General features: G+C 38.4%; 1 protein-coding gene across 1 annotated transcript; it reads right to left on the bottom strand.

Moving 5' to 3' along the window:
• Positions 1 to 1989: 1989 nt before the first annotated feature.
• LOC104966491 (collagen alpha-1(XVI) chain-like) lies at positions 1990 to 4963 on the bottom strand. The gene is made up of 4 exons (XM_010795678.1): positions 4950 to 4963; positions 4424 to 4547; positions 3517 to 3798; positions 1990 to 2638 (listed from the first exon to the last, which is right to left on the bottom strand). The coding sequence occupies exons 1-4, from the start codon at positions 4961 to 4963 to the stop codon at positions 2456 to 2458; spliced, it is 603 nt and encodes a 200-aa protein (XP_010793980.1). The 3' UTR covers positions 1990 to 2455.
• Between the last annotated feature and the right edge of the window lie 8049 nt (positions 4964 to 13012).

Genomic DNA, 13012 nt, shown 5'->3' with positions numbered 1-13012 from the left:
ACCGGGCTGCTAAATCCTAAGAACTGCTACAGGATTTTATTTTTAGATTTGATTTGTTTTTGATCTGTATTTTTGAAAATTATGTAACTTTTTATCTTTTTTTAGCATATTGTTTATTATATTATAACTTAGTACTTTTTTTAGCATATTGTTGTGTTGTTTGTTTATTATATTATAACTTAGTACTTTTTTTAACGCATGTAAGATATGCAACACTAAGCTGTCTGTGGCTCTTTCCTGCTGTAACGCTGCAAATGTCCCCTCTGTGGGACTAATAAAGGTATTCTGATTCTGATTCTCAAGAGTTGCGCACATTAGGGTACTAGCATTGTTGTGTTAATTACATTTCTGCCAGTTACCACGGGCACGGGTGCTGTTTGGCTGTGTTATCCGTTACCGTTTGGGTTCGACACTAACGGTTTCTCAACTCTTTCCGGGGATGATAGAAAATGTATTTGGGACGCATTAACCCCCCAAACACGCGTCAACGGAGCACACCCTATTGTTATACTGATAATATTCCATTGTGAGACACCACATGTGTTTTAAAATCGTCAGGAAAGCTAGCTTACATTAGCTGTTAGCATCTGGTGAACAGAGCTCCTATGGTGCATTTACGCTCTATTACGTAAACATCTGTAGGCCTCATCATGATGTGTTCAATGCAGTCTTGTAACTTGTAGTTTTTGGCGAGAAACTTCAGTTCATACATTTGTTGGCAGAGGATGTTTTTACAGCATTATAGAATATATATCACAAGAAAACAGCTACTGCTTATGGAACCACAATTATAGACAAACGGGCAATATTATTCAACAATTATTTTAAGTACATGTTTTTATCTAAGCACATAACATAAACAGAATTCACAATTATCCCATCTGCACCTACTGTATGTTTAATAGAACCAAATGGCACACCTGTGTACCATCTTATCTATGCTATGCTATGCAATGTAGCAGCAAGCCCATGAAGTCAATGCAATTAAAACCCAGCACTTGTATCTCTTTCCTTTGTGATACAAGACGCTACAAACTTCATGGGGGTGTGAGCATGCGGCTGAGTGCCTTAATATTATGCATCCATGCTCTTCCATTTTTCATTTTCAAACTTAAACACAGCTTGGAAAAGATTTCCTTCGTTAAAACATCTTATCAAAAATTCTTCAGCATTCAGTTCTTCTTCCGTAAGACTACAGTTTCGAACTTCTTTGGGAACATCTCACCCTTTTTGTATCCCTCTGAAAAATTCATTTGGTAATAAATAAGACACGAACGGGTGCAGACAAACACGCAAGCACAGACGCCCTGGAGAATTCTGACAAAAAGTTGGCTGAGCACAAAAATACCTCCAGCTTAAAAATAAATCCCAATAACTGGCTGTTTGCTATTCTTTCCATACCTGCACAATCACATGCTCTGTTTCTGTCTGTCTAACAGAAAAATGCTGTATTGTGGTCCAATTAATCACTTTTCTAGTTCTCTGAAGCCTGCAAACAATAACTGCACAAAAATACACATCAAGAGAAAATGAAGATAGGGAAAACAAAGACAAATACAAAGAAAATACATAGAGAAACAGGTAGAACATTTTATATTGGTGGATCGAGAAGAGAGCAAGTCATACTTATAATTAGGCTTTGGTCACACTTTTGGAGTACAAACATATTAGCAGTTGATGTGACATAATTGCACACAATGGAATTACTCTAAGCCCCAGCCAATGTGTATTCCTAATACTCTCAGTAAAACAAAGCCTCAGAGAATATATTATTAACAAACAAAAGGCAGCTTTGGTGGAAACCTAATTCAAAAAATGGTGGTAACCATAAATGGGCTCTCCCTGCATATCAAAAAATTTGATAACTAAAATTAGTTATAGGAAAACAATTGAACTTAAAGCATTATGAAGACAACATTTTGCTGATTAGAAAGAATAAACCTCCAGAGCAAATTCAAAGTTTATTTTATGATTGTTTATGATTCATTTTAAAAACTCACACTCAGCTTTTTGCAGCAGCTGTTGCACAGAAACCCTCCAGCAACTAGATCATAACTAGATTAGGCTTCACTGAGGGAAGAAGTTGTTTCAGATGTATCCAAACAGAGTGGCAGGCTCCTGTTGCCTGAAGCTAAGATTTGTGTAAGCCTTTAAACCTATAAAGAAACTCTTTTAAAGCCACAGCAAAATATTTTCTACTGATGATGTTGCACCACGCTCATATCCCACCTTAACCATGTGTAAACACTGGGGTTAGACCAATAGTTTGGGCTGGAAAAGGGCCTACATTTTCAGATTGAAATGGATTTCATTTATATTATATACAAGCTTGACTTTTTACTCTTCAAGATAAACCTACTTGTATAAATCGTTCCTAAATTAAAAAACATCCCCCAAATTAATTCTCAAAAAGGTTTCCTATTAAATTCCAGGTTTAACAGCACTGTTATTACTGTTAGTAGCCTACTGATGATGCAGGAAATAGAGCATATGTTATACTCTCGACTCGACACGAATCCATTGCTTCTTTATCATGAGTTAGGGTTGCCAGTCTCACCCGTGCTCCAGGAATCTCACAGCAGGCCTCCTGAAGGGCGAGGGAGGGGTCACAATACAGCACCACCTGCTGAATGTCCATCTAGGAAAGAGAGGCAGAAAAAGTATATATTAAGCAGACATTTAACCCTCCACAATTCCTCTGTTTGTTTGTCTAATGATGTAAATACAGTTTGGATTAGGTAGTAAACAAGGCTGAGAGCCAATTAATTTCTCGTTTATATAAAGTATTAGGAAGGCCCTTTGTCTAGAAGTCTAAGCGCGTGTGTGTGTGTTTGTAGGTTTTAAAACTTCGTCCCTGCACTAACAAAATACCCTTCCTGCTTTATAACTAGGCCGGTTAATTGATCATCAAACTAAGTGCCTGGATTACCAAATCAATTCAGCGTTAATAGCCTTAGCTCACTACAGGTCCATTCTCCCAGGTAGTATGCTCACTTTTTTTAAATCAGGAGTGAAAGAGATTGCCTCAAAGCAAAAAGCACCTCAGGGCCATAGCCTATGGTCTCAAAATGCACACACACAGACAAATAATTGAACGGCTTTTATGGGAGGTTTGTTTACTAAAAGTATTTCACTCTGTCCTTCCTGCTGGAAACAGGGAGGTTCAGAAAAAGCCTGGTTTGTTAAATTCTTAATGCCATAGGTAAAGTGGATTACCTAATGCAACAAAGCACTGCCACACCATGCTCTATGGCAGAGGTCCCAATAAGGGCATTTTGTTCATTCAAAACACTTCTGAAGCAGATAAGTAACCGTTTGCTCTTCGAACAGAGAGGGACCTTTAGGTCACCGCACTTTCAAAAATCAAGTTTAGATGACATTTACATTGTGGAGCTTAATCTTGTTCAAAAGCTCTTCAATAGCAAAGATAGGGCAAACATGCACAGAATATTTTACCAGAAGCCCGCACAAAATCTCCTTGCATTTCCAGTATTTTCTTTCTCCACTGAGTCGTACCTGTACAGGCCCAGCATCTGAAGCCCGAAGGCCCAGCAGCGTGTGTCCGTCGGTGGGCAGGACCCCGCGGGGCTCCATGGGTTTGGTCTCAATGGAGTGGCAATCCACATGCAGGGAAGCGGCTCCATGTTGCACGCTGAGGGCTACCTTGTGCCAGCTCAAGTCCATCAGTGCCTCCACTCCCTCTCCGGTGAACACGCAGCTCACCTGTTCAGCTGTGGGGTCTACCCCCCTGGAGCGCAGGGACAGGGTGCCATCGGGTCCGTTGAGGTCTACAGAGAACTGGGGGTTTGACACAAGCGCTAATTAAAACACCAAACAATATGACAATGCATAATAGAAATGAACTCTATCTTAAGATGTTGCTCCCATAAAAGAGTGATAATTAAAAGCTGCTACCAGCCAACCAAGTAACACAGTAACAGAGATGAAGTAAAAGGGAAGACATATTAATTACACACGCATGCAGTACAGCCGATCGATCACTCCTAATGAGGAGACCTGGCCTTCATCCATCATACACATTGAGTATTTCAATCTGGCCTCAGACTCCCAGTGATTATGGGGACTCTGAGGGACTCCAGTGCTTCATCATGGAACACGTATGAATAACAATGAAGGTGAATGAATGAGAGCAGAAGATGATGGAGGGAGGAGCGACGGAGGGACGGGGGAGCCAGTCAGATGGGGACTCGGATGAAGAATAAAGAGAGGACAAAAGACGCAGGGTATGAAAGGGGGAGAGAATTGAAAAGGTGTCACGAGAGAGAAGAAATCGAAGGGGAAAGTGGATGACTATGCAAAAGAGAGATGAGAGACAGGAAGAATGAGTAGACAAAAGGATTGATGGATGGTTAGAGATGGAGGAAGAGGGCAAAGGAATATGAGGTGGGGGGGGGGGGTGCACCTGTGGGTATCCCTGCTGATCAGAGATCTGGAAGAGGTAGATGGTGTCTCCCAGGGCAGCCCTCTTTAACGCCAGGGTGAAGATGAGGGTGAACTCCTCAGGCAGGCCATGTGGAAACACCTGACTGAGAGACAGAAGACCAGAAGTCAGGGACGTGTCAGTCCTCCAGACAGTGAACATAATCACAGAAAGGTTTATGGGTTGCCTCAGATGTGGTCATCGGGGTTATCTTGGCATGGGCTTGAAGATTGTAAATGATCATATCAAGCCTGTGTTACAATCTGAGAGTGTTAATACAGTGGAGATATTATTGACTACATTTGAATTCCTACTAAAATTCCACTATTATTGACGATATCTCACATTGGATACAGGTCATTTGTATTTCGCTTGAATTATTGAACTAAGGCTTTATACAAAATGTAGCAATTTTCCCTTTAAGACGTGTTGGACATGCCAATATTGTGTCTTCTAATACAGTGCTTTTGGGAGATGTCAGGGTGATTAGTGACACACCACCTCTTGCCTGTTTATGACCATCTTTGTGCATTGTACTAGCCAACCTAGCTCCGAGGCTGAGGTTCGGATGCAAGCCTAAAAGAAAAGCCCACATTCTGGTTGTAAGGAGAAATGGACCTACTTTTTAACATTTTGAAACACTTATTTTTGTGGAGATGCAAAAATATTGCAAGCAGACCTTTTAAAGAAAGTGGTAGATGGAAAGAATTAAGGGGGCAGTGTTTACGTGTTTGAACAAGCCTGACACTGATGAAAAACGTCAATGGGCGTACGCACGACTGCATGTTAACAGGAACATTAGCGGAATATTCATTTTCATTTGGCATTTAAACAGTTTAGGAAGAAAACGGACCTACAAAAGAGACCAGCATCTGAAGTACCAACGCTAAATAAAATCCCATGAATGATGATAATGATGTATAGTATAACAACAATGCCAGACATGTCACTTTAAGAATGTAGTCAAGTTGACTGTATTGGATCTGTGTAAACAGGTGCAACAGGCATGAATGTTGGAGTAAAACTATATATATATACACTTGAGCCAGTGTCCAGGTATACACGTGTATTTGTACATTGTTCAATTAAGACATGAACATACTGTATGCAAGCTGTGAATACTAATTTGACTCTGGGACAATAACAACAATCAATGTAGCTTGACATAAAGGCAATTACGTTTATGACGAATTCAGAAATAAAACTTCTGATTTCACATATCTTTGACGACCTTGTGAGCACAATGACAACGTTTGTGTCCCTTGTGAGCACGTTTGTATTCTACGGATTTTTTATTTCCTTATTTCTGTCATTTTTTTGCTTTTATACTCATATTTTGTGACCACAGCCGGCACTACAATACAATGCAGAGCTGTGTGTTACCTCCAGCCAGCAATAATGTTCATATCAGATACAGTCCAGCGAACCTCATCCCTCAGTTTTGGTCAAGGGCATCTAAACACACAAATAGGCGCGTAGCAGAATATTCACAGCATGGATGTGTGCAGATGTATTGAGAGATGAAGGGTCCACAAACAAGCCCAGTGAAATGCATGCTCACTGAGATGGTGAGCACTTTGAAATATTCTCTTCATTTCTCTCCCTCTTTCGCTCACACAGACACACACTCACACACTCACACACTCACACGGGCACACACAAGCACTGAATTGTTGATGCTGGCAGCTGGTTTCCCGCTTCTAGAAGTGGGGTGACAGTGATTTATGACTAAGGGATGATCCAAGGGAAAACAGCCAACTACAGGACGTCAAAACAAAGAGAGGATGAGTGGGAGAAAAAATGTGAGGAAGAAAAAAACGTCCAACCTGGAGACCCGCAGAGAGAGAGAGAGAGAGAGAGAGAGAGAGAGAGAGAGAGAGAGGCAGAGAAGAGGAGAAAACAATGGTGAGGGACGAATAAATGCTGCGTAAAATATTAAAATCTATGAGACTTAATCAACGGATTCTCAGTTGGTCATTTGAAAAAGGAAAGAGAGAGTGTGGGCGAGAAAAAGAGACAGACAGACGGAAAGAGAAAGAAAAAGAAAACAATTTAAAGAGTGGAATTGCATTGCTGTTGATTAGTGACATAAGCTGCAGGGCACAAAACCACTGTCAAACTGTTGACTTTAAAGCTGGAAGTACCTCACCATGGCCTTTTACATTGAGAGTGCTGAAATAAAAAACACACACACACACACACACACACACACACACACACACACACACACACACACACACACACACACACACACACACACACACACACACACACACACACACACACACACACACACACACACACACACACACACACACACACACACACACACACACACACACACACACACACACACACACACACACACACACACACACACACACACACACACACACACACACACACACACACACACACACACACACGCAGTGCGGAGATAAATCACTCAGTATGGGCCAGACAGATTCAGATCTAGCCTCGCCTGACTGAGAGAAAGTTACTTCTGCTAGACTTTTTTTTAAGCCGGGTAGAAAAAAGTTGGTGTGAGCCAGAAAGACGCAGGGGATCAGGGGTAGAGGAAATCTAATGTTGAAAAAGCAGATCCACTGTTTAAGATGGAAATATCACCTAGAGAGGTGTATAGGAGGCACCCTTGTACCGGGTTCTAACTGAGCTGAAATCAATTGCCTTCAGTGGAGAGGGTTTCTATCCCTGAATGAATTACACACACCTCCCTGAAAGGAATTTTAAACAACTAGGAGAGACATAAAAGAAGCTATACTGGCCAAATGTTGTTACACGCTATTTTTCCCCTATGGCTATCTTGTATTTGTTGTATTCCAAACAATATGTATACGAAAAGAAAACTGTGCATACAGCAGCACATAATGAGAACTACAGTCGAAACGTATCCTTTAAAGATGGGAAATCTGTACAGCTGATGATATAGTTCAATCGTTTTAACTCAATGTACAGGTCAAATATGCTATATCTATATTCTAACTTCTTATATTCAAAGTGAGAAGATTGAAAGGTTTCATTGTCGGATGTCAACAGCAAGTTTTGTCATGAAGCTCTTAAGTCCAGCAATGCAACACACATACTTCATGACTTGTATATGGTTTTTATATGTTCAACAACTTTTTAATTATGCTGCTGCTTATTTATTTACCATTGATGTGTACTTATTGGATTCTATTTTAGGAATGTGTTAGTCTACTCTTTTTCCCCTTTATTTGCTGTAACAAAGTTAATGGCACTGCTTTGATGACTATACTTAAAGGTGGGGTAGGTAATTCACTTCAGAAACATTTTTTGTTATATTCCATGGAATGCTCTTAACATCCCGATAGCAATAAAAACATTAAAAAAATGTCATCTGTGGAAGCCGTGGCGCTGTAAAAAGCGCGACCAATCATCTGAGCCGGCCCGGCTAAAGTAACTGGATGGCCTACATGCCTGTCAGCCTTTCTGTGCAACGATTTATCTCGTGCCCTCATTGGTCATGCGCGCGTTTGTGTGTGTTGGAGGAGGGGCTCTGTAAGGAAGTCTGAATGAAGGGGCAGATTACTTATGGCTGCGTACTTGCTGGTTTCTCCATTCTTATCTACACTACCTTAAAGATATAAACATAAATAAAATAGTGCAAGCAGCATAATTATGCAAATAAAATGGAAAAATAAGAAAACAAGATATACATATAGCATAGAATAAGATGAAGAATAACTTTAATACTGTAAAGTAGAACATGTGTACGGAAGAGGATTAGGGCCACATGATTCTTTTTTTGGGAGGATTTGAAAAAAAAAACGTTTTTTTTTTGTTCTGAGAAAAAAGTCAGANCGCCTTGGGATCCCCCAGTCAGAGCTGGTTGATGTGGCCAGGGAAAGGAAATCCGTGGTCGGGTCTCGGAGGTAGCAGTTCCAGCAGAGAGCCCCAAACGTTCCTTTCCCTGGCCACATCAACCAGCTCTGACTGGGGGATCCCAAGGCGCTCCCAGGCCAGCGAAGAGATATAATCCCTCCACCTGGTTCTAGGTCTACCCCTTGGTCTCTTCCCAGCTGGACGTGCCTGGAACACCTCCCTAGGGAGGCGCCCAGGTGGCATCCTAACTAGGTGCCCGAACCACCTCAACTGGCTCCTTTCGACGCGATGGAGGAGCGGTTCAACTCCGAGTCCCTCCCGGATGACCGAACTTCCCACCTTATCCCTAAGGGAGACACCAGCCACCCTACGGAGAAAACCCATCTCGGCCGCTTGTATCCGCGAATGTATGTATGTATCTGTAGGTCCACCATCCGAAATTACGTTATATCGGCAGCAAATCTGTATCCGCTCGTTGTAGCCCCGTTTTTAGAGATTTGGGTACGGAGGAAAAGAGAGAGGGTTTTATTTTCTGACGCTGTGTGAGTTCCCTGACACACATATGTATGTATAAAAGACATCAAAAAGTGCATTTTGCATGAGGTGGTCCTCATAGGTCCCCTTTAAGTAAAAATGGAGGTACTTTACTTGTGTATTTTCACAGTATGCTACTTTATACTTTTACTGCAATACATTTTGTAGGCAAATATTGTTCTTTTTACTCCTCTACAATTATTTTACAGGTAAAGTTACATATTATTAACAGAATATAAATTAACTGATACATGATTATATAGTTTATAGGTTAAGCTACCCACTAGTATAAAAAGACATCCAATAAAGCCCACACAAGTGCAACATTGAAGAGAAGAACATACAAATGCATCAATAACTATAATACAATAATTAAAATATATAGTGCTTGAATGGCCCATTGCGCATAACAAGTTGTTGGTACTTAAAGTATATATGGATACAAATACGATAGTACTAATTTGAATGCATGACTTTTACAGAGTACTTTGTCACGTTAGCATTGCTAATTAAGTACATCATCTGAGTACTGCGCACACCTGAGCCTAGAGCTGAATCTTCATGAACATTAGCTGTAAATCGACATTGGTTCAAAGCGATAAGGAAGTAGTTTAATAACTGTGAAATATACAAAGAGCTATGTAGCAGTACATCTTATCTTTATCAGTCTCAGTGGCATTGAGGTTTATTTTCTGCAGCTGCTCAAACGTCCACCACATTGACGCTAACGTTAGCATTCAGCTATTTAGCCTTATTATACCTCTTCATATAAAATAAAAACAACACAGTGATCAGACTAGCAAAAGTCTTCAAGAAAACAAAGACATATATGATCTAAATATAGTTTCAAGACGTACTAACCATGATTTTGAATTTTTCAGAGCAGGTCGGTGTCTTCTTCGTTGCTTCTTCTTCACGGAGGAGTTAGACTGTGACACCGGAAGAACAACCGGCTAGTTATTACTGGGGTCACATGGCATTTTGCTCAGGTAGCAATTCAGCCTTTTTCACTGACGCATAGATAGCAAACAAACCAACGGACAATACATAAGTAAATAAAGGATAAATTAACAAGAAAACATTCAACAGTACACAATATAAATAAATAAATGATTAAATAAATAGAGGAATATATAAATAAATGTGGAAATCAATACAGGAAATCAATAAATAAATAAAGGAATAAATCAATAAAATAAAAATATAAATGTGAAAATAAATAGAGGAATATATAAATAAATAAATGTAGGAATAAATAGAGGAATATATAAATTAATATATGTAGAAATAAATAGAGGAATACATAAATAAATTGTAAAATAAATACAGAAATGAATAAATAAATGTAGAAATAAATAGAGGAATACATAAATAAATAAAAAAAATACATGTGGAAATAAATATATGAATAAATACGGAAATAGATAGAGGAATAAATCAATAAAAGAAAAATATGAATCTGGAAATAAATAGAAGAATATATAAATAAATAAATGTTGAAATAAATACAGGAATATATAAATAAATAAATGTATGAATAAATACGTAAATACATAAATAAATAGAGGAATATATAAATAAATAGAGGAATAAATCAATAATAGAAAATATAAATATGGAAATAAATACAGGAATATATCAATAAAATAATAAATAAATGTGGAAATAAATAGAGGAGTAAAAGAATAAAATAATGTGGAAATAAGTACGTAGATAAATAAATGTGGACATAAATAGAGGAATATTTTAATACAATAATAAATAAATGCATTAAAAAATACGGAAATACAGAAATAAATAAACACAGAAATAAATAAATAAAATAATAAATAAATGCGGAAATAAATACAGCTGAAAATACATTTAAAAAAATAATCAGAAATAAATACAGACACAATTAAAAATAAATGTATAAATAAATACATTTAGCAATAAGTACATAAATAAATAAATAAATGTGGAAATAAATAAAAAAAATGATGCGTACATAAATAAGGAAATAAATGAATAAATATATTTGTATATATCTTCAATGTATTTCTTGAAGAGTATTCTGCTCCCCACTCCAATACACTAGGTGGCGGTAAAGCAACGACGCTGCATGCCAACCGCCTCTACCGCAAAAAGCAGAAGAAGCGACCGGAAGTTAGGTGTGAAGACAGGAACAACAAAGAAGAGAAAGCGGAGCGGCTTTAAGCCTCTTCAGGAGACACACCTCAACACAAAACCAAGGAAAGTAGCCGTCAACCTCAGTAGGTGAGTTAAACTACTATTATTAAATCATATATCATATCATTCCGCTCTTCATGAACTACATTTTCTTTGAGCCATGTTTCAGAGAATTAGCCGTTAGCCTCCCAACGGCCGCTAACTGCTCTGCCGTTATTATTGGCTAATGGCTATTTTGAGCCGTTAGTAGCTTATTAGAATTAAGATAAGATTGACTTTATTTATGTATTAATTAGTTTATTCCACTTATGGCAATTATTAGAAAACAAAACATGTACACTTAACGCAATTTTTGTAGCCTATGATGGAAAGGAGCATGGAGAAGAAAGTCTTATTTTACCTGCCCCTTGTTCAAAAAATGTACAATAAAAATCGATGGTCTGTTAGTAACACAGCTGCACATACATGTTAAAGGTATTTAAAGACTTTTTTGCATTTTATTTATTCGTTTTATATTCTATATTAATGTTCTAGATCTGGTTAAAACCCTAGTTTTTTTTTATTCGTATTTACATCTCTATTCCACCAAACACTGACTTCCTTGCTAGTAACCTGTTAATAGGAATAACATAAGCTCTGCCGTTATGGCATCAGAATCAGACGAGGTGTAAAGTAACTAAGTACATTTACTCAGTAGTAATTTTGAGGTACTTGTACTTTACTTGAGTATTTCCATGTGTTGCTACTTTGTTCTTCTACTCCACTACAGTTCAGAGGAAAGAAGAAGATATTCTTTATTGATCCCAAATTGGGAATGTAGAAGCATCAAAGCAGAATGTTAAAACAAGGCATAACACATGATTAGAAAATATAAACATCTCAAAATAAAACAGAACAATGTTGAAATTATGAAACATTATGAAGGGCCAAATAACAGCTAACACAATTGTATAGTATGATGTTGTTTATATTAGTCAATATGCTCTCTTTTTGTGTTTTCGGATTTTAAATCACTGTCAAGTAATTTTCAAATCACATATTTGCGACTCAGGGCTATAAAACATATGCCACCTTTCCTTTGATTTGAATGTAAATTAATTCTATGCCTTTTATTATGCACATTTAATATACTATAACTTAATATTAAACTCCTATTCTCTTTCAACAGGGCAATAGAATCTGGTGTGCATGTGAGGACAAGCGTCAGCCGAGCCGAACATGGCGAACAATGCCGAGGATATCGAGAACAACATGGTCAGTGTGTGTGTGTGTGTGTGTGTGTGTGTGTTTCTCTCTCTGAGTCAGATTGTGACGCCACACACTGTGCAGCAGTCTGATAACTGTGGTGTCATCAGGATGTTAATGCAGTAAATGAGTATTGTGTTCTTTGCTCTCTGTTAGGCTCTCACTGTAAATAAAGGTGTGGCTGGTCCAGCAGTCAAAGTCTCTTTCACTGTCACTGACTACGTCACAACCTTAAGCCTTGTTTATCCCATAACAGCTGTGCTTGTACATTTCAACTGTATATCTCTTTCTTGGAGAGCTGCTAAACATTTAATTTCTGTCTTTAGCTGCATATTATGGTCTGTATGATGTCAGCCAGGTCAGAAAAGCTTAGCCTGGACAGTGTGGCTGCAGCAGAGGTTCAAAAGAAGGTTAATGCTCATCATATCAGGGCTCAAGATAAAGATTCCTTGCTTTTACAATGAGAGGCTAGTAAATTAAACACAACAGTTTCCTTACTTCTCATCATCCTGGAAACATGAGTTTAGTTGGGTGACATTAGAGGATATGGTTGAAGCTACAGATTAATTTACTTAAATTAGGATTGGTATCTGTCATGTTTCTGTGTTCGTGGTGAGGCTGCTTCATGTTTCTGTGTTCGTGGTGAGACTGCTTCATGTTTCTGTGTTCTTGGTGAGACTGCTTCATGTTTCTGTGTTCTTGGTGAGACTGCTTCATGTTTCTGTGTTCTTGGTGAGACTGCTTCATGTTTCTGTGTTC

The sequence above is a fragment of the Notothenia coriiceps genome, unplaced genomic scaffold, assembly GCF_000735185.1.
Source record: "Notothenia coriiceps isolate Sejong01 unplaced genomic scaffold, NC01 NC01_scaffold00037246, whole genome shotgun sequence".
In the NCBI taxonomy this organism is placed as follows: Eukaryota; Metazoa; Chordata; class Actinopteri; order Perciformes; family Nototheniidae; genus Notothenia; species Notothenia coriiceps.
The sequence above is the reverse complement of the archived record's forward strand: the minus strand, read 5'-3'. Positions and strand labels throughout refer to the sequence as shown.